The following is a 26,672-nucleotide window of genomic DNA, read 5'->3' as shown; positions in this document are numbered from 1 at the left end:
TCAATCAATGGTAGTCATTGAGCACTTACTGTGTGCAGAGCACTGTACTAAGTGCTTGGGAAAGAACAATGCAGTTGATAGACAAGAGCTCTGCCTACAAGGAGTTAGCAGTCAAGTAGGGGAGACTAACAATAAAATAAATTACAAATGGGGGAAGCTACAGAATGTATGAGATATGTCCATAAGTGCTCTAGGGGATGAGGGTAAGTGACTATCAAAGTGCTAGTGGGTATGAATGCAAGTGCATAGGTAACACATAAGGTAATAAGAATAGGGTCGGGAGGTGAGAGGATGTCCGGGAAGGCTTCCTGGAAGAGATATGATTTTAATAAGACTTTGAAGTTGGGGAAACTTGTGGTCTGTTAGATTTGAAGAGTGATGGAGTTCCAGGCAGTAGGGAAGGCAAGGGCAAAGGGTCAGTGATCAGAGAGACGAGATTGAATAAGTAGGTTGGTGTTAGAGGAGTGCGGTGGCTGGTCTGTGTTGTAGTGGGAGATGATCAAGGGTAGGTAGGAGGAAGAGAGCCTATTGAACATTTTAAAGCCGATAGTGAGGAGTTTCTGCTTGATGCAGTGATGGGTGGACATGATTTGGAGGTTTTTGAAGAGAAGGGAGAGGTACATAATTTTTTTATATTTATATATAAATGATCTGGACATCAGAGTGAAGTATGGACTGGAAAGAGGAAAGACTGAGGCAGGGAGGTCAATGAGGAGGTTGATGCAGTAGTCAAGACGGAATGTGATACATGCTAGGATCAGCATGGTAGCAGTTTGGATGGGGAGGAGTACATGGATTGTAGAAATGTTGTGAAGGTAGAACAGAGAGGTTTCTACCTTGAAAATGCCAACTAAAGAAAAAAGGTGTGGAGAATAATGCCAAGGTGTTGGGTTTGTGAGACAGGGAAGATGGTGGTACTGTCTGCAGAGATGGGAAGGTCTCAGAGAGGACACAGTGTGGAAGATGAGGAATTCTGTTTTGGTCATGAGGTGTTAGCAGGACACCCAAGTAGAGATGCCCAGAAGTCAGGAGGAAATGTGAAATTGCAGAGAAGAGGGACTTTAGGGCTGGAGAGGTAAATTTGGGAATCATCTGTGTAGAGATGATAGTTGAAGCTGTGAGAGTGAATGAGTTCTCCAAGGTAGTGGAAGTAAATGGAGAATGATGATGATGGTATTGTTAAGTGCTTTCTGTGTGTCAAGGACTGTTCTAAGTGCTGGGATAGATACAAACTAATCAGGTTGGACACAGTCCCTGTTCTTTATGGAACTCACAGTCTTAAACCCTATTTTACAGATGAGGTTACTAAGGCACAGAGTAGTGAAGTGACTTGCCCAAGGTCACACAGCAGACTAGTGGTGGAGCTGGTATTAGAACCCAGGTCCTTCTGACTCCTTCTGACTTTCAGGCCCGTGCTCTGTCCACTAGCCCATGCTGCTTCTCTATAAGCAGCATAGAATAGAAGGGGACTCGAAGCTGAGCCTTGAGAGATTCTCACATTTTAGGTGTGGGAGGAGAAGCTGGTTAGGGAGAGCAAGGAGTAGCTAGAGAGTTAGGAGAAGGTGCAGTAGAGTCCAGTGTGAGTAAAACCGAGTGTTTCCAGTAGAAGCTGGGGGGGTGTCCTCTGTGTTGAAGGTATCATAGAGTTTTTGAAAGGATTAGGATGGAGTTTATAGTCCATGAGATTTGGCAAGAAAGAGGTCATTGGTGACCTTGGAGAGGGCAGTTTTAGTGGAGTTTGGATAGAAGCCATATTGCAGGGGGTTGAGGAGAGAGTTTGGGGAGAGGATAAGGCAGCAGGTGCAAACAGTTCAATCAATTAATGGGATTTATTGTTCACTTACTGTGTACAGATCACTGTATTAATTGCTTGGAAAAGTACAGTGCAGCAGAGTTTGTAAAACTGACCCCTGCCCTCAAGGAGTTTACAGTATTGTGAACTCTTTTGAGGAGTTTGGATGAGAATGATAGGTGGGAGATGAGGTGATACCTGGAGGATGCACTGAGGTCAAGGGAGGTTTTTGGGTTATTTTAGGATAGGGGCTATGTGGACAAGGGGAATCTGTGGGCATATTTGAAAGCAGAGGGGCAGGAGTCTTTGGAGAGTGAGCAATTGAAGATGGTGGCCAGAGGGAAGAAGGAAGTGGGCAAGGAGTTTGTATTGAGCATTTACTATGTGCCAAGCACTGTGCTAAGTGCTAGGATGGATACAAGATAATCAGATTGGACACAGTTCCTGACCCACACAAAGACCAGGCAAGAGGGAGAATAGGCACTTTACCTCCATTTTACAGATGACCAAACCAAGGGTTAGTGAAGTTAAGTAACTTGTCCAGCATCACTCAATGGGCAAATAATGGAGCCAGGACTACAACCCAGGTCTTCTGACTCCCAGTTTGTGCTCTTTACACTGTGCCCCATCTTGTGGTATGACAAGTGATAGAGAACTGATTAAAAGTCCAAAGTTGTCTTTCTGGATGCACGTCACCCAGTCTAGGATAATCCACAAGGTGAAAGGGAAAGAGAATGCTTCTTCAGATTGTACAACTCTAAAGTACCTGAAAGGCAAGGTAACTTTATCCAACTTCCAATTTTAAGATAGCACTTGTTGTCTAGGGTGGCAACCAAAATTGTGTGATTTGCACTCCTTCCCAAAGTGTGTAATTATATGAAATGGATTTTTTTTAATGTTATTTAAGTGCTTAGTATATGCCAGGGATGCCAGGGACTGTACTAAGCAGTGGGGTGGGTACAAGATAATCAGGTTGGACACAGTCATGGCCCTCATGGGGCTCAGTCTTATTCCCCATTAGACAGATGAGGCAACTGAGGCATAGAGAAGTGTAGTGACTTACCTAAGGTCTCACACCAGACAAGTGGTGGAGCTGGGATTAGAACCCCAGGTCCTCTGCCTCCCAGGCCCATGCTCTTTCTACTAGCCACATTGCTTCATAACTGGGGAAAGACTGAAAAGAAGAATGAAAATCTGGCTCCTACCTCCTGGCTCTGACCATTGTGCAGAAGGGGTAACACCATTCTGCACTGAGTTCTGATGGTCTTTGCACTAGTCTCTGATCCCCAAACAGAATTGGATGTCTCAATTTATTCCAGATGTTCTGAACATCGTGAGCTCTCTGATTATCTGCCACATCTAGAGTTCCCTCTTCGAGTTCTTTTATATAACCTTTTTAATAGTATTTGAAGGAGCGGGATTCCTTGACAGCTGTTGGAAGTCCAACTCCCTGTTTGAAGGAACTGTGTGTGTTCAGTCCTCCGGTGATCTCCAGACTTTCATGCTTTCGAACATCCCTTGCTGTTTGATTCAAGCTCACATGCCAAATAGTTTTAATGTGTGTTCCCTTTTTTTCTGAAACAGATTTTGTCATGTCCAGGAGATTTACTGCCAGTAGCAGCTGTAACTTTTCTCAGTATTGAGGCATTCTTTGCCCCTCATTAACTGTCGGCCAAGGCTTTTTTTTTTTTTATTGCTGGCCAGGTTAAAAGATTGTTCAAAGTGATCCCATTGGCATCAAATGGGATATAATCTCTGTTGTCTTTGTAACATTAAGACCATCCTGTTGCACTTGGGAAATCCTGCTTATCATCTGCCCAAATGCTTTGACTGAGTTCCTTTCGGTGATATCCATCTTCCCACCAAATGTGCTCAGATTCCTCCCTTGCCCACTGACTTCGTTCATTCCTTTATTATGGATGTCTTTGTACTTTTGGTATTTGGTGTTTGTATAGTAAATGCAAACAGACTTTTTCAAAAAAAGTCTGTCTCTACTCTTATTAGGTGCTACAGATTCTTGTCTCTGGGCTCCAGCAGAAGTTTCGAAGTTCATCCCGTCACAAGAACAGGGAAAATTATAGACAACTTCTGATGGATCAGATAGGTTTGACAAAAGACTAAATTGATTGGGAGGGATCTAGGTGGGATCCTCCTCTTTCATTAGGAGAAGTTTTAATAAATTCACGTTTTCAGAGATGGTGTTTCTGCCACATCTAGTGTTCCCACTTTGAGTTCTTTTATATATCCTTTTTAATAGTATTTTAAAGAGTGGGATTCCTTGACAGCTGTTGAAAGTGTAATTCCCTGTTTGAAGTGATAGCACTGTTGTAGTGATGCTACCAGGCACTCAAATCAAATCACACAGCAGGTATGTGGCAGAGTCAGGATTAGAATCCAGGTTTTCTGACTCTTGGGCCCATGCTTTTTCCATCAGGCCACGCCGCTTTTAATCAGATCAGTGCTTCAACCAGCCAGGTATTCTGTCTTCTAAGTGCTTAGTACAGCACATTACATCCAATGGGTGTTCAGTAAATACTATTGCCTCTTCTACCACAACAAAATGTCCATGGAGGAACAGGGTAATGGCTGCTTTCCTTGTCATCTGCCCTCATGGACCATCTATATCCCTAATATTTCACTCTAAAGGCTTTATCATTGACCCTCATCTATGCATTTATCTAGCTCCTTGAAACTATTCATGTTTTCTGCCTACCCAATTTTCTATGGGAAACAAATTCCATGTGCTTATCATTTACTGAGGTAAAGTCTTTTTCTTTTGTTCATTTTGAACTTTGACTCCAGTGGTAGCCTCCTAATACAGGAACTCTAGAATTTGCTGGACAATAGGTTTGTATTGATGCTACTTACACCCTTAATGATTTTGGAAATTTCAGTCGTCTCCCCCCTCAGCCATTGTTTTGCCAGACTGAAGAATCCAAATCTTAATTTTTAAGGTTCCCCTCACATTGAAGCTGCTCAGTCTTCCTTGATTATTGCAGTTACCTTTCATGGTATCTTCTCCACTTCAATTACGTGCTCCTTAAGACACAGAGATTAGAATTCTTGCACCACTTTCCAGATGTGGGCACACCATAATTTTATGTAATAATAACTGTGGTATTTGTTATGCAATTACTATGTGCTAGGCATTGATCTAAGTGCTGGGATGTATACAAGCAAATCAGGTTGAACACAGTCCCTGTCCCACGAGAGGTTCACAGTCTTCATCCCCATTGTACAGATGAGGTAACTGAGGCACTGAGAAGTGAAATGACTTGCCCAAGGTCACAAAGAAGACAAGTGGCAGAACTGGGTTTAGAACCCAGATCCTTTTGACTCCCAGGCCCGTGCTTTATTCACTGAGTCATGCTATTTCTCCATGTGACAAGTCATGTCCTCTTGTTTTATTTTCGACACCCTTGCTTTGAAGTTCATAGATCAATAATCTAATCATCCAAAAATAGATTATTAAAAAGTATATAAGCAGTATGTCCTAGTGGAAAGAGCACAGGCCTGGGAGTCAGAGAGCCTAGGTTCTAATCCCAGGTCTGTCACACACTGACTGTGTGACCTTGGGCAAGTGGCAGCTTCTCTCTGCCCCAGTTCCCTCATCCGTAAAATGGGGATTAAGCCTGTGAACCCCATATGGGACACAGACTGAGTGTCCAATGGGATTATCTTGTATCTACCCCAGCGCCTACTAGAGTGCTTGGCACATACTAAGGGCTTAACAAATACCATTTTTTTTTTAAAAAAAGGCTCTTTGAAATGGGTGAGAGCACACTGCTCGAGTGTCACTCGAACAGTGCAGTCTGGTTGGTTCCCTGATTTTAATAAAGAATCAATTCTTGTTTACCAGTATCTGAAAGAATGATATGAGGTGAGATGAAGAATTGATAAAAAACTAAAAATGGTATTTTTTCCATAATGGGAAGAGTTTTTCAGAGCAGCAACAGATGAGGAAGAAATGGTTTGTATTCAGATTTAAGAAACCTTTTTTTTTTTTTTTTGGTTTTACTTAAAGTTGCCATTTCTTTACACAGCCAATGGTGAGCTGCAGCTTTTATTCAGCAGGCATTGTGGAGGTTATTCGTGTTAAAAGGGGAGGTCATCCTTCAATAATAGGTGTATTTTATTCCAGCCTGGATGTAGCTCTCAGTGTTACGTTTTTAGGAAAAATTTAGGATTTTTCCAAGAGAATGCAAATTCCTTGCCAGCCTTTGAAACAGTCAGAATTTCATAAATGGACATAGTGACATTTTCTTTCCTCTGTATGGTCCTGTAGACTCTCTAAATAAGTCGTATTTATATGAATCAACTGTGCAGCTGCACTTCGACTTTCTTTTCAAGGTTAGAGAGTGACCAGAAAACATCCCTTGGAGAGTGACAGCTTGGTTGAACTCGAGCTTCAGATTCCATTGCTGATACTCCCAATTAGATGTCAACAGGGCACAGACAAAAGGCCCTCCAAACTGTTCCCTCAAGGTGCCTTCATGCGGTTTTAGCCTAACCAAAAAAAGTTAACTTGCACCGTGGAAACCCTTTATCCTCACCTCCCACTTTCCTTGGTTTCAGCTTTGTGGGGAGTTCTTTTGTGAAAACCTCTCCTTGTCTCCTCGAAGTGCAGCTGAGGGTATTTGAGGCAAAGCTTTGTCCGTATCTGTCCCCGACCATTTGGACCGAGCAAGAGAATGCGTCTAGTGTTTCTGTTTAGTCACGTTTGTTTCTTGAGTTTTCTAGTGATAGTTTTCTGAATTGAAAGGTGTGGTTTCCTCTTTGGATTCATGAATAGCTGATGTTGGCCACCCATCATATAGGCGGAAGAGAGTACAAGCCCAAACAAGATTGCCTGTTGCTGCATGCCAAATTCATGTCTTATGTTTGACAAACCTTCGGGAATCACATGCTTAACAAGTACTTTAGAACAAAATCTCAAGGGTGTGCAGGGAAACAAACTGCATCATGGGGAGAGCAATTGGACATTTGTCAATAGGAAGAGTAAAATTAGATGTAACGTGGGAGGGCCAAGGTGGGACAATCACTTAGGAAAGGAAAAGAAAAGCTTCAGGAGGCCTCTTAAAAAAAGGAATGAATCTCTGAGCTTGGGTCCATTTTGAATGGATTAAGGTCTGTCGTAGAGGCAGCATTTAAACCGCTGAACTACAGAAACCAAGAAATAAAGGCTTAGGTTTAGAGGCGTGTTGGTGGAGTCTTGTAGTAGTAAAGCCTGCCACTGATCAGCATGCACAGATGTTGCTATGGAGATACTGTGTGCGCGCGCGCGTGCGTGTGTGTGTGTATTTAGGTTTGCAAGGGTGAGAATGTATCTGTACAATAGACTGCAAGTATGTAAAAGTCAAAGGCAGAATAACACTTTCCTACCCACAAGATGCTGCATTAGAACTTGCAAGAGGCAGGATTGAAAATTAATGCAGGAGTGATTCCCAGAAGATCCATGCCAATGTACTAGTTTCTGTTTCTGTCTGTGATTGCCAACCCAAGGATCATCAGTTGTGTCGCTTGACCAGATCTTTGAGGCAGTTTGTAATTGGTAAACAATGCCGAGGAAATAATGGGCTCAGAGAGACTGCAGCATATTCCTGAAAAAGTGCATTTTCAGCAGCCGCTTTTATGATGATTTAATTTTATAATAGTCTGTGTGTTCCACACTGAACCATGGAAGTCATTTCTGATTCACAGTAGTGGTATCACTGTTAAGGGGGTAACCTAGCCCCTCTCCCCACCCCTCGTCCTGTTATTTTTGTACATCAGCAAAGATAATTATTTTGATTGTTTCAAGTTTTACCCTTTAATAAGGTTCCTTTAAATGGCCAGGGACCTATGAAAACTAATGTACTGACCCTGGATCATTTCTCTCTTGGACCAAACAGGATCTGTACAAAACCAGTAATTGCAACAGGGGTCTCAGCAGCAAAATCTACAGGTGAACAATTAATGAGAACTGAGCAATTTGATCAACTCATTTGGAAGATAACAAACATATGAAGCTATGATACAAAACAAATCAAGGGGCACCAAGACTAACACAGGCCGAAGACCTTGCTGTCCAGTTCCCTATACCTTTGTGATTTAATTTCCACTTAAGAGTATAGTAGGGAACTGAGATAGGAATCCTGGATTCTGTTGGTGGGTCTTCTCTGGTTGATGCTTGTCTGCCATACTAGTGACATTAGAGAAGCAGTGTGGCTCAGTGGAAAGAGCCCGGGTTTAGGAGTAAGAGGTCATGGGTTCTAATCCCAGCTCCGCCACCTGTCAGCTTTGTGACTTTGGGCAAGTCACTTAACTTCTCGGTGCCTCAGTTATCTCATCTGTAAAATGGGGATTGACTGTGAGCCTCACTTGGGGCAACGTGATTACCCTGTATCAACCCCAGCACTTAGAACAGTGCTTGGCACATAGTAAGCGTTTAACAAATACCAACATTATTATTATTAGTAGTAGTAAATAGTATTTATTAAGCACTTACTATGTGCAGAGCCTGTACTAGGCCCTGGGAAAGAATACACAGATGGAAATTAGACACTTTCTCTATCCCTTGAGAAGTTCACAGTCTAAAGAGGAAAGGGAAGAGAGGGGACTGGTGACAAGTAAGGACAGGGGAAACAGAACACTTAGACAATTTAAAAACAAACACATAGGTCAGTAATAATAATAATAGTTATGGTACTTGTTAAGCACTTACTATGTGCCAAACACTGTTCTAGGCACTGGGGTAGATTCAAGTTAATCAGATTGGTCATAGTCCCTATCCCACATGGGGCTCACACTCTCATCGCCGTTTTACAGATGAGGTAACTGAGGCCTAGAGGAGTTAAGTGACTTGCCCAAGGTCACACAGCAGACAAGTGGCAGAGCCGGGATTAGAAATGATGTTCATTCATTCATTCATTCATTCGGTCGTATTTATTGAGAGCTTACTGTGTGCAGAGCATTGTACTAAATGCTTGGGAAAGTACGATACAAAATAAACAGATTCTCTCAACTCCCAGGTCCGTGCTCTACTCACTAAGCAACACTGCTTCTTCCACTAGGGTACTGTGGCTAGAGAAGTAGAATTTCAGACTCCTCACCGCTGAAACTCCACAGTGACAATTGCGGCGACAGTGACGGCTCCAGCAGAAACCACCACACCTTCCCGAGGTTCTGTGGAAAAGCGCCAGGCTGGGGTTGCTTTTCTCTCGTCCACTGAGGTGGAGGAGAGCAGGTTGGGTTGGCAGTTCCTCAGTGACATGGAGGAGAGCTGGTGCAGGATCCCAGAGAGGCAGCTTGGGGGTCAGGTAGAGGAGGATGCCAGACATAGTGTCCCGAGAGCCACAGTAGACAAGTAACAGGCATCAGGAGGGTGCAGGTGGGGAGGTCCGGGCATGATCCAAAGTGGCTTAAATCCATGCAGGCAGCCCGCAGTGCACAGAGCTTGTCTGGAGCAAAGTCCCAGGAAAGATAATATAGCAACTTGATTTTTGTGTAGTGTTTTCATTCCCAGAGTGTCCTCACATTGCTCACCTCATTTTTATCCTCATAACCCTGTGAGGTAGGGAGACCCCTTTTCTCCTTCTGCTCATTGCGATGACATTATCTCACAGGTGGCGTGGAGCTTGATTGATGTGTCTCGTGTGCTTGAGATTTTGGCCTGAAAAGCTAAATTTGAGGACTGAGTAATCTTTTTGTGCCTGCGTTTTTCAGTTCCTACACATATGCAAATTCTCAGATTACTTTATATGAAGCAGAGACCTTCTTTTTCTTGTATGTGTATGCCTTTAGTAAAGCTTCCAAATTCCTTGGAAACAGTAGGATGCTATTTTGCATTAGTTGGCTTCTTCATGGGTGTTCTATAAGGCTCAACCGTTAAAACCAGCCCCCGATGATTCTTGTTTGGAGAAAGTCCACAAAGCCTACACCACCAAGTAGAAACCTCTTAACTGTAGGTTTTTATTTGGGGTTTTATATTTGTGCTCAGTCGTCCCTTACTCTTGACCTTGGAGTTGCATGATCCTGGAGTGAGAGCCGTGGTGATTTAGAAATGAACAGCTTTGGTCCGGCCTCTTTTCATTCTAATGAGCATCTTAAAAAATTTATCACAAGAAATTCTAATAGTGGAATCTTCACATTTCAAAGGAAAATATATTTAGTAGAAGAGCAGCCAATTCATTAGGAATGCCTCATAATCCGTAAAGAAACAGCTGCTTTTGGTTAGCACCCACCCTGCCATGTCTCTACCCTCTCTTCCTCCAAGGGGAAGTTTTAAGTGGAGCTAATTTTTAGTTTAAGATTGCATTCTTCCCTTCTCAGAACTTCCTAATAGTAATGAATTGGATTTTGAGGTATTTGAAGCAGTTTGAACAAAAAAACTGCATGCAACACTCCATAAAAGTGACTTTTTAAGGTCACCAATACTAATAAAACTATGGGATCATTTTTTTTGTTGTTGTTGGCGTTCATCGGAGACAGAGGAACATATTCTGTGGCAGAAGAAAAAGTTTACCCGTAAAGCCAGGTACTCTAGGAACAATAATTGTAAGTCACGCATTTTGGAGACTACTGTGTCTGTTAAATGCAACTACTATAGTTAAGTATTGTGTCATACTGTTCTAATCACATTCCTCACTAGTGGAGCTTTTGGTTTTTTTTAAAAAAAAAGCGTGATTCAAAATCAGTCATGTAACTGAATGGTTTAATAGAATGCAGTAGAATACCTCTCTTCACAGTGTTCATATTGAGCTGATTGAGATTCCCAGGTGTAACTATTTTATTTCCTAGATTTATATCCTGGTTCCTGTGAACAAGAAAATTAATGATGGGGTAGCCCTTAGATTTCTCTTTCTGCTAACTTGATTTTTTTGCATGGATTTTTGTGCTCTTATATTTCTGGCAAAATGAAGGCCAGTCTTAACTGCTACAAGCTAGAATGCTATTTACCCCCCGTGAAGCTCATCACCCCTCATTTCAGTTTTCAGAAGTTTTATGAACTTTAGTCTTTCCTGCATTTTAGGAGGTAGCATCCAGGCAAAGAGCCAGTCTATTGGGTTGGGTGCTTGTTCATTAGCTGATCAGGCTACAGGATTTGTGTTTAGGATGGCTGGTGGGGCTGCTACCTTACAGACCAATATAAGTTAAGCTGCAACATTTGTCAAAGATAAAGTATTAGCTTCAGAGTGTTTGCCTAATGACAGATTTTAAAATTCTTACTACTGCTGCCATTCTTTACATTATTAGAGAGTACTAAATCCTGTAGGCTTAAGTCTTGTCCAATTAGTTAACTAAGAACAATGCATTGGCATACCTTCAGCCAGGAAAGCATATGGAATTATTTGCAGTTTTAGCTTGAAAGAGTCATTCATTGAGGAATGGCTGGAAAAAATGCTGCTGACATATTTATGTTCCCTGTCTTTTTTTTTTCCTTTCTTAAATTCAGTCTTTGAACTGAAATCTCCAACTCAAGACTCACGATGTTGGAATAAATATTAATAAAAATGCCCATTAACCCCAGGCCACTTATATTTGACAGGTATAATTTAAAAGGCAATGGTGAAGAATTTACATATATTCATTGCATGTGGGGTTTTTAGCTTCCTGTTATACTTTTTAATCCAAAGGTGGTGTTCCCTGTGCTGGGTTTCTGGAAAGATAGGAGGTAGACTATTCTAAATGCCAGTGCCCTGGGTTAAAGAACCTCCAGAAGTAATTAAGTTCTTCTGAAGAAATTAAGAAATCTTAAGAAATTAAGTCCTAGATTCCCCAGGATTTCCTGCAGACTGGTCAGGTCTGCCTCAGTTTCTTGCAAGTGCAGAAAATTGGGTAGTTCAGAATGACCCTTTATAGGAGGTCACGCGGAGCAGCGTGGCCTAGTGGAAAGAGCACAGGCCTGGATTCTGATTCTGGTTCTGCCAGTTTCCTGTTGTGTGACCATGGCAAGTCATTGAGCTTCTCGGGTCCTTTTCCTTATCTGTAAAATGGGAATTCAGTGCCTGTTCTCCCTCCTACTTAGACTGTGAGCCCCATCTGGGACAGGGACTAATTAACTTGTATCTACCCCAGTGGATAGTATGGGATAATATGGAATGGGCAACCTCTGACCAATTGCAAGTTATTTCTCCTAATCTTCCTAAATCTTTGAGTGGTGTTTTTTTGGCAGGCAGTAGTAAATTCATTCCCTCCAAACAAATTGGAGGTTCTAACATGTCTTCACTTTTCCATTAGTAAATGCATGCACATGCAGCCACGTATGTGTTCACACATGTTAATACAGTATTTTCTGGGACTCACATATGTTCAGCCTGTCTCTAGGAAATGGTCATCTGTAAAATAGGGAAAAAAACTTTCCTTCTCTCCTTCCTTTCTAAACCGTGAACCCGATTTATGACAGAGACTTTGTCTGATCTGCTTATATTGTATCTACTTCGGAGGTTGGTACAATACTTGGCACATAGTAAACGTTGAAATGTTACTCTCTTAACTGCTGCTTCTTTTGTCATTTCTCAAGCACTTAGTATAATGTTCTACACACAGTGGGGATTCAGTAAATTCTATCGATAGAAACCCGTGCTTGACGTCAGTCACTGAGCAGAAGAAACCATGTGCCTGTGCCTCCACTAAATAACAGAATAAAGTTTAGGCTTTTGAGGATTAAAGCGACCCAACCAGTGACCCTAAACCAATAACGCGCCGGAACAACGTTACCGACTTAATTAAAAGCATGAAAGAGTTAAAAATGTTTCATATGGTCTTAGGTGGGCATCCGAAGCACTTGGTGCCTGGTGGACATCAGGCTACCCGTGCCCTAAAAGCATACCCTACCCTCCTTTCATCTGCTTTTAACGAAAGCTGCATAAGCAGGCTTTTGCTCCGCAGTGTCACGCCACTGAGGGATGGATAAGCCCCAGAGGGCATTTCGGCGGGCTTGAATCCTCGCCCATCTCAGTGATGTAACACCAAATATAACCAAGGCCCCAACCCCAATGTCTGTCGTTTGGAGAGTTGGCAGAGCTTGCCAGGTTGAAGAGATTTGCTTCTGTGGGGTTTTTTTCTTCAGGGTTGCCTAAGGCTGGTTCAGTAAAGCAACTGCTCAGAGTCCCACGTCTCCAGGGACCCCTGGTGGGCAGTTGCTCAATTGCACTGTTGTGTGCCGCCTTGGTCATATGAGTCCAAGCCCCAACGGATGATCCTGAACTTAAAAATGCCCCAGTCCCCGCTCTCTCTCATAGCTGTGCTGCTCTAACTGGCTTAGAATGGTGCTTTTCCGCAGAGGTGGGTGGGAGAACAGTGAGTGCAGCAGAAATGAGGGAATTCTCCCCATCAGGCCCTGAATCTGATCCTCCTTTGGGCTCCCAACAACCTCAATCCAGATACACTGATACCGACCCTCATTTTAGGGGGGCTGTATCCTATTCTTAGCGCAGAAGACCTCATCCACCTCCTCAGTCCTTCTTCTCAGCTATGGGTGGCCTAATTCAGAAGCATTCTAGGCCAAACAGATTTCTACTGGACCGTGCCACACTTTATCCACGGCATCTTTCTCTCAAAACGAAATCAGTGCTTCGGACCTGCCCTCGTGACAGCCCAAACTGCAAAATAGAGATATTGAAAAAGTAGACTGTGCTCTAAGACGAGTATTGTTGTTTTACTATCCTTGCCCTTTTTCTATCTTTCTTGTTCTTCTGCTCCTTGTTGACACTTGACAAGGAGAGGATCAACTCACTAGACAGATACTTTCTGGTTTTTTGATAGCTCAGTGCCGAAAAGCGTAGTTCTGCTCTACCTCCTTCTTATGTCACATGAATTTAAGAATTTACAATAAGTAGCACTGCTGGAAACCAGACTCTGACTGGTTCCAACTCTTTAACATTTTCTGTAGCATTAACTTCTTGAGGTGGTTAAGTTATTTTTCGTTTAAGAGTAGATTAAGAAGGCTGTCATGACTTAATAAACTGCCTCTTTATATATTAAAAGCAACAAACCACATGGCTTGTTATTTGAGAGAGGATGGGGATATCCTTTTAAAAACAATTGGAAGCTGGGCTGGCTGAGGTACAGTATTTTCATCTGGGTAACAGCCACAGGTTGGTAAAAATTGATTGTCTCAAAAATTGTTCCTGCTCCAAATAGCTAGGATGCTGGTTGCTTTGTGTTGCCGAACCTGTCAGTAGTGCAGCCGCCTCTACTTCCCATGCATCTGCTACAGATTTATGTTGCAAAATGACCTGCTGGGGAATGCAAATCTTGGCTCTCTTGAGGAAGGAGTGGCCATTAACCCTAGCATATCCCAAGTTCAGTCTATGTAGTCTCTTCCAGAAGGCTTTTATTTAGGACTCGCCTTCCTGTAATCTAAACAGGGGCCTTGCTTTAATTGAATTGCCCATAGGTGTTGACACTGAATCTGAACTGCCCGTGACTATTCTCTTTTGACAACCTTGGTGTGAAAATACAGGATTATGGAATTGTGTATGGCGGCTGCATGGTCCTCCGTGAAAGAACTAATAGGTTCACTCTGAAACAGGCCAGGAATGAGTTCGGTAGTCTTATCTGGAGGGAGCTTTTTAGGGATGAAACGTTTCTGAATCAGATTTTATGCGTCTTTCTGCACTTCTCTTGGCACAGCGTCCGGAGCTCAGAGAAATTTTGCTTATTTTGGCGTGAATAATCTTGCTTCCTGCTGCCTGGTCTTCCAAAGTCCTGCGGTTAAACTGCGGGCTGAGACTTTCAGAGGGACAGGGAAATAAGTGTGGGAAAGCCCACATCCCTACCCACAGAAGCTGAGAGAGGGGTGTTTCCCCAAATATTCTCAAGTCTGCTTCAAAAGCAGATAGTTTGGGAAAAGTATCTTGATGAGAGCACTAAGGTGAGGTAATTCTAGATAAAACGATTCAGTTAGGAGTCTTTTCTGCTGTTGTTTACTCGTCAGTAGTAATGTTCTGATTTATGCCATTTAGGAGCCTTTGAACATCAGCTGTCTTGAACAATCTCTAGCCTAGCACTTATTTTAATGCTCTTTGCACGGGGTCATTTTTGAATGTGGTGCTCTGGGCAATCTCACCCCAGAGGGCTTCCCTTCCTTTGCTTAACCTATGACCTGGGAAAACAAGAGTTAATCAGAAGTTCTGAGGCTGTTAAGAGGAAGGGGAAGTGTTTGGTTACAAATTAAATATGAGCAAGTCATAAGCCATAAATCCCCAGGAGTGCTACCAGTTGTGCTACTTAAGTTGCAAGGGGTACAGAACATTTGGGTTATAAATTCAAGTTCCGTATTTCTTTTGAGGAGGCTGTAGGCTAGACCCCTCCAGATTAAAACTCCTGTCCTTTTCCATTTGCTTCATGAAACTAGCTGAACATAGCTTCTTACTCTTCCTTTACTCTGTCATTCTGCGGTTTGTGTATCTCTCTCTGTGTTGTGACACCGTTCAGTGAATTGAGACAGAGCTTTTCACTCAGGGTAGTAAGCATATGATATGGGTTGCCAAGGTAAGTCATTGAAGCAAATAGTATAAATGTGTTTAAGAGACAGCCGGACACTTTTATGGAGAGAGGGGAGATTGAATGATAGAGCAGCCAAGTGGGGATCTGAGGTGGAAATGAACTTAAAATAGTGACAGTCAGGTTGAGTCAATGTCCTTTCTTATCTGGCACTTCCTTACCTGTCAGCAAAAACATGCTTCTAAAAGCCTGCAGTAGGGAAGGTGAAATATTCCGTCGATTAAAGAACCCCTGAGACAGGCAGCTATTTTAGTAAACTTGTCTCTAACACATTAGCCCTTTAGTACAGAAATAAGAGACTCGTGTCTCTCAAGTAGATGGGACACATTCATATTCTGTAGGCTAAATGAGAGAATACTTAGAAATAGGACCCACCAACTTAAATGGGGGTTTTTATTTTATTTATATTTATCTTGGTGCAAATATATATGCAAAATTCTGAAGCAGTGTTAGAGAATTTCAAAAGTAAAGGGCCCATTGAGAGTGATCCAGTTAAACTGCTCAAAGTGGCATGGTCAATAGGGTTGTTTTTCCATTGGCCAGAGCCTTTATGTGAGATGGGGAGGAAGCACTTTATATCCTAAACTCAGGGTGGATACTGACATTTTCCATCATAAGCAAATCACATAGCCTCATTTGTTTAGCTTTTCCAATCTAGGAAATGAAAATGCTTCACTCAATCAGTGGAATTTATCAAGCGCTTACTGTGGGCAGAGCACTGTACTAAGCTCTTGAAAAAGTAATAATAATAAAAATGTTGGTATTTGTTAAGCGCTTACTATGTGCAGAGCACTGTTCTAAGCGCTAGGGTAGATACAGGGTAATCAGGTTGTCCCACGTGAGGCTCACAGTTAATCCCCATTTTACAGAGAAGTGAAGTGACTTGCCCACAGTCACACAGCTGACAAGCACAATACAGTAGAATTGGTAGACATGATCCCTGCCCTCAAGGAGCTTCCAATCTAGTCTGGGAGTTTACAGTCTAGGAGCAGCATGGCGTGGTGGATAGGGCATGGGTCTGGGAGTCAGAAGGTCATGGGTTCTAGTCCCGGTTCCATCACTTGTCTGCTGTGTGGCCTTGGGCAAGTCACATCACTTCTCCATGCCTCAGTTACCTCATCTATAAAATGGGGATTAAGACTGTGAGCTCTTTGCGGGACAGGGACTGTGCCCAAATCGATTTGCTTGTATCCTCCCCAGCATTTAGAACAGTGCCTGGCACATAGTAAGCACTTAACAAATACCATTTTTAGAGAAGCAGCATGGTTTAGTGGAAAGAGCACGGGCTTGGGAGTCAGAGGACGTGGGTTCTAATCCCGGCTCCCCCACTTGTCAGCCGTGTGACTTCAGGCAAGTCACTCAACTTCTCTGGGCCTCAGTTACCTCATCTGTAAAATGGGGATTAAGACTGTAAGCCCCACATGGGACAACCCGATAACCGTGTATCCCAGCACTTAATACAGTGCTCGTCACATAGGAAGCATTTAACAAATACCATTATTATTAATAATAAATAGTAATAATTATGGTTTACAATGAATGCTTGATAATCATGCAGGGTAATTAGGTAGTCAGAAGCTCCTTGAGGATGGAGTCACCAGGCCCTTTGCTCCTCTTGTCCTCTTCCAAGTACTCTTGCACACGTGAACCCTTAGTAAATAAGATTGAGTCAACTTCTGATTCTGGACTTCTTGTGCAACTTTTGCCTTCCTTGACATCCCACTTCTCAGCTAGAATAGTATGGGTCTCCTGACTTTCAAAGTTTCCCAGAGCCTAAATTCAGCATTAGCATCTCATTCACCCATTATGTCTTAACTTGGACATTACTTATAACATATAGCATATAACTTATAACATTGGGAACTTAAACCAAAAAGGTAGGCTGTCATGAATGGGCCTAAAATGTGCATGTTTGTAAATGTATATGTAGGTAGCATTGCACAGTCTTAGCAACTTTATGTAAGACCTGTGGTCATGCTCTCCAGGCTGCTTGGAAAATATCAGAGAAATCACTCTAAATTATCTGGGGAGGTGTATTACCACAAAGATGCTATGTTCCCAACACTTCAACACTGGTAATGGAAAAGTGCCTTCATGCTTTCGTACTGAGCAATCTTCCTCGATCACAGTGAGAATTTTAGATAAAAAAGGAAAACAAGTAACTTACAATTTATAGGGAGCAGTTGTTGAATAGTCATTGAGGGAATAGGAGGAGGCTTGCTTCCAAAAATAAAAGCTGAATGTGCTTTAGTCTTTGCAAAGCAATGAAAATCCAAATGTTTATGAGTATTTTGTAGTTATTTATTCATAGTTAATATATTTTCCATTTCTCACTGGGACTCATAATTTGTTTATCTGCATAATAAGAAATATTGGTTGGTGTTAATTAGAGATTTGTCTGAGATCAGTAACACCACATTGTCAGAGTAGCATACTGTAACTTCTGGGTGTGATCTTGCTTTCTGATGGTATTTTCATTACTGTGCATACTCAACTCCCTTCCACTCCCTCCCCCTCACAAACACACACATGCACACAGCCTCCTCCCCTCCTGTGAATTTTAATGAGCACATAGGTCTCCTTCCCACCGGGGAAAGGATGTCTTGGTCTTTAGCTAAAGAAGCAGAGGGACATCCCATTCTGATTCAGGGCTGTGCAATGTTAGCAATGATTGCTGTGGAGACTTTTTAATTTAATAAATGATCTAACCTCTATGGGCCAACTTCTTTGTGAGAAATGGAGATGATAATTCAGGCTGAATTGGAAACTGCATAGAAAAAAGAACTGATTATCAAACTTATTGAAAATGGGAAAGTTTCTTAAATTCCAAATGCTATCCAATTGGTCGTTTTAAAGGATACCAAATTCAGGAGTAGATGATGGAGTCTTGCCCTTTGGGCATGACAAAACTGGTTAGTTAAGGTGGAGACCAGGTGCATAAAGAGGCATGTAGTCCAACCTTTTTCTCACTTCAGAGACACACCTGTGCCACACAGGGTCTTGGAAAACCCAATATAGAATAATAATGATACTCTAAGCTTCAGACTAGTTGCCCCAAATAATAATAATAATAATGTTGGTATTTGTTAAGCGCTTACTATGTGCCGAGCACTGTTCTAAGCGCTGGGGTAGACACAGGGGAATCAGGTTGTCCCACGTGGGGCTCACAGTCTTAATCCCCATTTTACAGATGAGGTAACTGAGGCACAGAGAAGTTAAGTGACTTGCCCACAGTCACACAGCTGACAAGTGGCCGAGCTGGGATTCGAACCCATGACCTCTGACTCCAAAGCCCGTGCTCTTTCCACTGAGCCATGCTGCTTCTCTATAGAAATAGAATGATGGTCCTTAGAATGAGGGCAGATAGGTGAGGCTTATGAACATTGAATCCTTATAGTATGGACACAGACTTGAAAATCCAGTGCTTAGAACCCTTTTTTATGGTATTTGTTAAGAGCTTATTATGTGCCAGGCACTGTACAAAGTGCTGGAGCAGGTACTAGCTAATAAGGTTGGGCACAGTCCGTATCCCACGAGGGGCTCACAGTCACAGATGAGGTAACTGAGGCACAGAGAAGTCAAGTAATTTGCCCAAGGTCACACAGCCGACAGGTGGTGGAGTCAGGAGCAGAACCCAGATCCTACAGATCCTGGGCCCATTGCTCTGTCCACTAGACCACACTGCCTCTCAGCCCAGATAAACTGAGCATGGAGAAGCAACTCAGGAAATTTTAATAATAATAATTAATGCTCTCCTTGGATACTGTCAGAGTTTTGGGTTGTACTTTTATTGTAATGAATAGCCAAGTTTATTGCTGCACTTAGTTTTTACCATTAAAATGGCAGTTCCAATCACTTTAACCCAAGTAGACATGTCTAGTCTGAACTAGTCTGGTTCCTTGGTTGCCTCTTTCATCCTTTCCTTTGTCACATCCGCCCAAGAACATATAGATCCAAAATTTGGTGCTAATATCATCCAAAATGTATTTTTTTAGCTAGACAAGAAAAGCCTTCCTTCTTTTTTTAAGGAAATGGGGTGCTAAATGACTTCCAAAAGTTGGTCAAGAGCTGGCATGTAAGGATAGAACACGAAACATGGATGCAAAATTAGACTTCCAAAAGTTGGTTGGGAGCCATTGCATGTAAGGACAGAACAGTTTTGATGGCCACAACAGGCAATACAAGGTGACTCTGCCCATCCGATAAGGGTGATGAAAAAGGAAAGCAGTAGTGAGGACATGATTCAAGGAATTGAGAAAGCCCCAGTGAGCCTTTCCTAAATGCCTCGAAAGGGAAGAAGCTGATGAGTATGTGTTGATTTTTTCACTTCTGTAGATGGGGAAGCCCTGTTTACTAGCTGATGACGGACAGACTTAAAATGGAGTGGGGGTCTCAGTGTGATCACCTGCAACTGAGTAAAACCCACAGAGTTGGCCCCTTCTGATCTAATGAAGCAATACAGGAAACTGTTGGCTCTGAAGCAAGATAAGGTTCAGCTGTGAACCCTGCCTGGCCTCTCAACAGGGGAAAACAGTGGCTCTTTGAAGAGGCTGAGAGCCTGACTTTGATTTTGAAATCTCAACACTGCCATCACTAGATATGCATCAGTCAGTGCACATGAATGTGCAGAACTGGAGCTGGGCCGGACAGAAGGGAGAAAGAAAATGACCCTAACAAAAAAGTGAAGTGTTAGCCAGTCCTCGAAGAAGGAAATTGGAAACTTACGTGGCGGATTGTTCACAGTGTATCAGAATGAATTGACCGAATGAGGTCAGATATAAAATATCCACAGGGTGGTTTCAGCAAATGGGGATTGCACATTAGAACTGCTGAATTTTCACCAGTCATCACTGAGAGAGATTGGCTGGCTATCAAATTATTTCATGAAGCAATTCAGGGTTATGTTCTAATTTACTGCCACTCAGTTGAGAATCACAAATTTTAAGAACATATCTTCCATGAAAGAGGTCCATTTTTCCTTTAAGAAATCTCTGTTACAGTTGTTTTTTGTTTAAAACCATAAACGTGGTTGATGACATTTTCCTTAGAAAAATATTTTCTGATCCGTGGTGGCACATGTGTATTAAGTCTCCTCTAATCTTCCTTATTCTGAGAGGATTTCTTGCTACCATTATAAAGGCTTTTAACTCTGCTGAGGTTTATTTAATGGAACTGGGAAGGGAGAAACTTATCTGCGGCCTAATCCCTCTTGAATGTTTACATTGGTCTGCCAAACTAAATGCTGTTTAAAGTGGTAATCGTCATTTACTCTATAATAGCCAATATGCAGCTGCCAAAGTTGATTGAAACATATTAAGAGAAGTGATAATGCTGCCACATAATGTGAAAAGTTAAGTTGCTTATCAGTATATTTTGATAAGCTACTTAAATTTTACAGTAGCGTATACTGGCTTCAAACAAATGTTAACGATGGAGTGCTGTTCACTTTATCTGCCAGTATATTGTATCTCACTTCATTTATTACTACAAGCTGTACAGTTAGTAACCATGGGGGCAGTGATTACTTTAGAGTTGGCAGGTTGTAGCTGCGTGGTGTAAAAGCTTTAAATCTTATCCAACTTTATCAATAATATAGGCTGTTAGCTTCCCAAGACATCTGTGATAAAGAAAGTAATGACTTGATGTGTCATACTTCTAGTTTGCCTATTCACCCTGCTCAGGGGATATTTTCTGCAGTGATTTTTGATTAGAATGGAGGGACTAAAGTAAAAAATAAAGAGCATCCCAGATGCAAGGTAGCGAAGTATCCATCGAAATGTCCAGGGTACAGATATGTCTCAGTTGTCTTTTTGTGCATTCAGTGGAAATAGCCCTAGAAGGCAATGCTGAAGTAGTTTAGCATGAAGGCTAAGGGGCAGTAAGATTGCTAGCCTAACCACAGTTTCAAGGACAGGTAATGACGATCAGTGGTAGTGGTGATAAATAAATTTTGTTTTTGTGGCAAAGACTGGTGATTATCCCAGAGTGGCCAGTCCTAGAGCATCACGCATACGCTGTATTCTTCAGGACATTTTTCCTCACCTTGTGGCCATTTAAAACTCTGTATGCTTTTGAGTTGTATTGTTTCAAATAACTGAGCTTTTCTCCAGTTACATTTGTGTTCCCCGAGAGAACTGAAAACAGAAATTAGGGTGGGATGCATCTGCTCTGTTCCAAACTTCCTGAGGCCATCACCAGAAAGCAAAAAAAATGACAGTATTTTCCCACAATGTGGGGATGTAGTGGTATTTGCAGAATTAAGAGTTTCTTAGGTTAATTTAGTGGGATGTGTGGTGGATTTGCAGTTTTGGTGAAGAATCTTGAAATTCAGTTGTAGTTCATGGTTCTTCAGTTTGAAATACTGATGTACTGTACATTTTCTGGTTGCTGGGCAGGTGATTATTTCATTCACATTCCATTTAATTTTCCATAAAGCTGTCACAGCCATGCCTATTCAGCCTTCCTTCTTAGGTGGGAACATTTTTGAAGAGCCCAGAAATAATTAGCATTTCCCCACACAGTACTTCTAGTAGTGTGTAAGACTTTTAAGAACAAATCTAAAAACTGAAGTGAACTGGCATTGAATTACTTCATGGTTTTAGTTTTATGCTCTAGATAAATTATACTTAATGTTTTTCTTTTTTCTTTTTTAGTTATCTACCCTGGTTTGAAGTTTTTTATAAACTACTCAACATCTTGGCAGATTACACAGCAAAAGGACAGGTACTTCATTTGATTTTTTTTTTTTTACTATTTAAGGGAAAATTTAAATTCCTATGATACTTTTCCCCAAATTTAATATTTCCGTTTATCTCTTATTGGAACTGTGCTGCCTGAATCTGTTATATATGCTTTGGAGATGGGCCTTTTGCAAGGGTTTGGGGCGGGGAGAATGTGTATGTGTGTGTGTGTGTGTGTGTATGTGTATGGGTGTTTGTGTATATATACATACTTTGTGCATATATATATACACAAACACATATGTCATCATGGTATTTGAGTGTTTACTATGTGCAGAGCACTTTACTAAGCACTTGGGAGAGTACAGTGTAACAGAGTTGGTAGACATGTTCCTTGCCAACGATGCACTTAGAATCTTGAGGGGGAGAGAGACATTAATATGTCATTTATAACGTATAATTCAAGGATATGTGTGTGTACGTAATGCGTTTTTTCAAAGATGTTGCTGCTAATAGTAAGGTTCTGTCCATATATATAGATATATATGCATATATGTATCCATATATGCATACACACATACACATGAAGAAAAGATGCATGACCATTGTTCTCTCTCACTTTTTGTGCTCCAAAAAAATGTCTTTTATTATGCTGATGTGTTGGCTCCTATAATTTTTGTAACTGCTTCTTTGTGTCCTAACCTCTGGAAAGCCTCAACTTAAACACAGTAAACCTCTTTCCTTACCACTATCTGCCAGGCTGGTCTACTAATTTCTGTGGCCTCTCAGCAGTCCACTGCTATGTAATATTGTTTGTGTCAAGGCTTCCTTATGCTTTTGAATAATACATTTTTTCCCACCCTGATGGTGTGTACCTCTTTTCAATTTTATCCCACTCTACATCAGTTAGAAACTCCTGAATTTTGGCTTCATGGCACTTTATCAACTCTGTCCCTATTACTTATTGCAGTGTTTTTTCTCTTTTATAACCAGTGTGCTCTCTTCTTTCTGCTCAAGCTATTGTAATCGCTTTCCCATTCTTACGTCTTTCTCATTTCTCCTTTTGCTCATGCTCTTCCCCCAGCCTGGAACTCTTTTCCCTTTCAGACCTGTCAGGATTGTTTTCAAAGCCTTTCTGAACTCTCCTCAAGGAAGCCTGCCCTGATCAACCTTTTTTCTCCCTAGATAATATCACTGCAACCTCAGCACTTCTACACCAACTTTGTTTTGTTTGCTCACAACAATATGATTTCTGTTCAAACTATATATACCCTGTATAAGCCTATTATTTATGCCCCAGCTTGTATATTTATCCACTTTTCCTTTGTCCTCCGGTCTGGAAATTAATTTTGTGCCTGACTTCACCTGGCTTATAAGCTACTTGATGATGGAGATCATGCTGCTAGCACTGTTGTACTCTACCAAGCACTTAGTACAGGGTTCTGCCCAAAGTAGATGCTCAATAAATACTGTTGATTGATTGGCCATACAGTAGCTAATTGGGTATTCTGCTACCATCCCTTCCTACTGGTGAAACTGTGTGAGTGTTGTGTTGGCTCTGGTGAGCTCGTTTTAGTAACTGCATCCCGCAATATGATGTCGAACATGGTAAATAGGTAATGTGGGATGGTTCTTCCATTTCAGAACAAGGTCTGAGGGCCAAATCAACGATCAGCCATCATTACAGCATACAGTGGTGTGAGGCTGGATGCTCATTATCAACAGACTGCTGTCAATATCCCAGGAGCTATGCTGGCTTTTTTTCTTTCATTCTCTACTTCCATGTCTGTTCATGCTTCATGTGATAGCATATTGTATAGGAAGCAGTACACACAGTTCTGCTAAAACACGTATTTCCATTACGCACTTTGGGTGAATCCTGGCCTCAGAATTAGGGAATGTTTCCCCAACACATTTGTGTGAATATAAGACAACACAATACAAGAAGGTAAAGTTGTGTGCCTGCAAGGAAAGGGAAGCCACATGATTTAATGGAAAGAGCATGGGCTTGGGAGTCAGAGGGTGTGGGTTCTAATCCTGCTCGGCCACATATCTGCTGTGTAACCTTGGGCAAGTCACTTCGCTTCTCTGTGCCTCAGTTATCTATTTCATTTCTAAAATGGTAATTAAGACTGTGAGCCCCAAACGGCATAGGCACTGTGTCCAACCTGATTACTTTGTATCTACCCCAGCGCTTAGAACAGTGCTTCTCACAGAGTAAGTGTTTAGCAAATATCACAATTATTAACTGAATAGGGTGAGTACTGCATAGGTTTTCTTCAAGGTAGAGTTCTGCAAGAATGCAGAACTCATATGTCATAAGAGAACTAGATTTATTCAGGGACAGCATTACGTTCTGTTTTTAGCAAAAAATCTGTGGTTGTACTTAGGGCTTCTTTAAGCATGTTTTCTTCAATCCTTTGTTAGTCTGTAGGATTGTACTGACTCCACCAAGTGACTGGTAATCATCTGCATGTTTTCTTAAATGTATGCCTGCCTGACCCTTTTCCCATCACCATCAGAGTAAAAGAAAGCTAAATGAGAGGTCCAGACTTGATCTACCTTTTCTATGACACCATGCTTTAGGATGCAACAAGGGTTCTGGAAAATAGAGTCTGGAAAATAATTCTTCTGATCCACGAGGAAACTTTTTCAATACAACAAGCCCTCCCCGAGCATCATCAAAAATTTTGAGGTAGTAATATCAGGGTTTTTTTTGGTGTTTAAGCGCCTACAATGTCCCAAGCACTGTACTAAGCACTGGGGTATATACAAGCTAATAAGGTTGGACACCTTGCCCCCTCCTACCTCTCCTCCTGTCCTCTCTCTTTCTACTGCCCACCCTGCACGCTTCGCTCCTCTGCCGCTAACCTCCTCACCATCCTCCGTTCTAGCCTATCCTGCAGTTGACCCTGGCCCACGTCCTCCCGCTGTCCTGGAATGCCCTCCCTCCTCACCTCCGCCAAACTAACTCTCTTCCCCTCTTCAAAGCCCTACTGAGAGCTCACCTCCTCCAAGAGGCCTTCCCAGACTGAGCTTCCCCTTCTCCCTCTGCTCCCTCTGCTGCCTCTCTGCCCCCAATTCATTTCCCCTCAGCTAAGCCCCTGTTCCCCCCCTTTCCCTCTGCTCCTCCCCCTCTCCTTTCCCCTCCCCTCAGCACTGTGCTCATTTGTATATATTTTTATTACCCTATTTATTTTGTTAATGAGGTGTACATCCCCTTGATTCTGTTTATTGCTATTAAGTTGTCTTGTTTTTGTCCATCTGTCTCCCCTGATTAGACTGTAAACCCATCAATGGGCAGGGATTGTCTCTATCTGTTGCCGAATTGTATATTCCAAGCACTTAGTACAGTGCTCTGCACATAGTAAGCGCTCAATAAATACTATCGAATGAGTGAATGAATGAATGACACAGTCTATGTCCCACACAGGGCTCACAGTCTTAATCTTCATTTTACAGAAGAGGTAACTGAGGCATAGAGAAGGTAAGTGACTTGACCAAGGTCATACAGCAAACAAGTGGTGGAGCTGGGATTAGAACCCAAATCCTCTGTCTCCTAGGCCTGTGCTCTTTTCACTAGGCCATGTTGCTTCCCATTATAACTGGTATCACATAGTAAAGTGATCTAAAGCTTTGGAGCTATTAAATCTTGGAAAGGAAATTATTTTCCCCTTGGTGGGTGATATCATGGCACCTCCTAAGTTTAATATTTTTTGGTGGATATTGTCTTAAACCTCCTCAGCTTCTTATTTTCATATGCAAGACACTTAGTCATGAGGATTTTCTTCTCAAAACTAATGATGTGTTTCATAGGGAAGGGTGACTTGTGAAACAAGGGGACAAGGAAAGAAAAGGGAAGTGAGCCATGTTCCCAAGTACAGGGAGTTCTCTTTTAATGTGGGGATTGTGTTCCTGTAGAATGGGGAAAATCATCTTACAGTAATCATTAGTTCAATGGGAATTGATAGGTTAGGGCCTGGTTTGTAAATACCACCTTGAAAGACATTTTCAATATAAATTCCTGTATTCTAATGTCTATCGCAAGCAGAGCAGTTTACAACTTAGTGTACTTTACTCTGTTAAGTACAGTAAACTGGTAAAAACACAGAGCCATAGTCTTGTATGTTACAGTACTTTAAGGCTGAGACAGAAGCTAGGAAGCTAGCAGCAACAGGCTTTGGTGATGCTACTTGCCTGCGCAGATATTTCTTCGTCAACCAAATCTACTTGTGCCGACTTGTTGATCACGTTATATTCACCCTGTACAGAATCACGTTGCGGATGGAACATTCCCTAATTCTACCATTGTATCATATCTAAATTATGTAGTGAAAACATGTGTTATACCAAAACTAGGTGTATGTGAAAGGCTTTTGTGGGGAGGGTGCAGACCAGCTGTTCTCCATAACCTCTGAGATTTAAACAAGAAGAAACAGACTTAAATTATGCAGCCGGGATTATGGTTTGTCAAAATTACTTCGTTATTAAGATGATAAAAGCATTGGAATAGATAAATGAAGAAAGCTGTGGCATGTGTGTTCCTGGATATCTTTAAGGAAATGAACACTTTTCCTTCTAACCTGGATTAATTTAACACATTAAGTAAATTGGAGATAGTGGGCTGGACCAGGTGATCACTGAGCTCCTTTTCAATGCTAAGATTCTCTGATTCTAAATGTTGTATCATACTTCTCTTAATTTGGGATCCT

General features: G+C 41.8%; 1 protein-coding gene across 2 annotated transcripts in view; it reads left to right on the top strand.

The window, feature by feature from the left end:
• Positions 1–26,672, top strand: part of DENND1A (DENN domain containing 1A) — a 493,337-nt gene that overhangs the window by 184,993 nt on the left and 281,672 nt on the right. For both annotated transcript variants that reach the window (XM_029062896.2, XM_029062894.2), the window contains exon 6: positions 21,934–22,003. In XM_029062896.2, coding sequence (XP_028918729.1) covers positions 21,934–22,003 — 70 coding nt within the window. The remainder of the gene's footprint in view (positions 1–21,933; positions 22,004–26,672) is intronic.

The sequence above is a fragment of the Ornithorhynchus anatinus genome, chromosome 4, assembly GCF_004115215.2.
Source record: "Ornithorhynchus anatinus isolate Pmale09 chromosome 4, mOrnAna1.pri.v4, whole genome shotgun sequence".
NCBI lineage: Eukaryota > Metazoa > Chordata > Mammalia > Monotremata > Ornithorhynchidae > Ornithorhynchus > Ornithorhynchus anatinus.
Note: the sequence above shows the minus strand (reverse complement) of the source record. Positions and strands in the feature narration are given on the sequence as shown.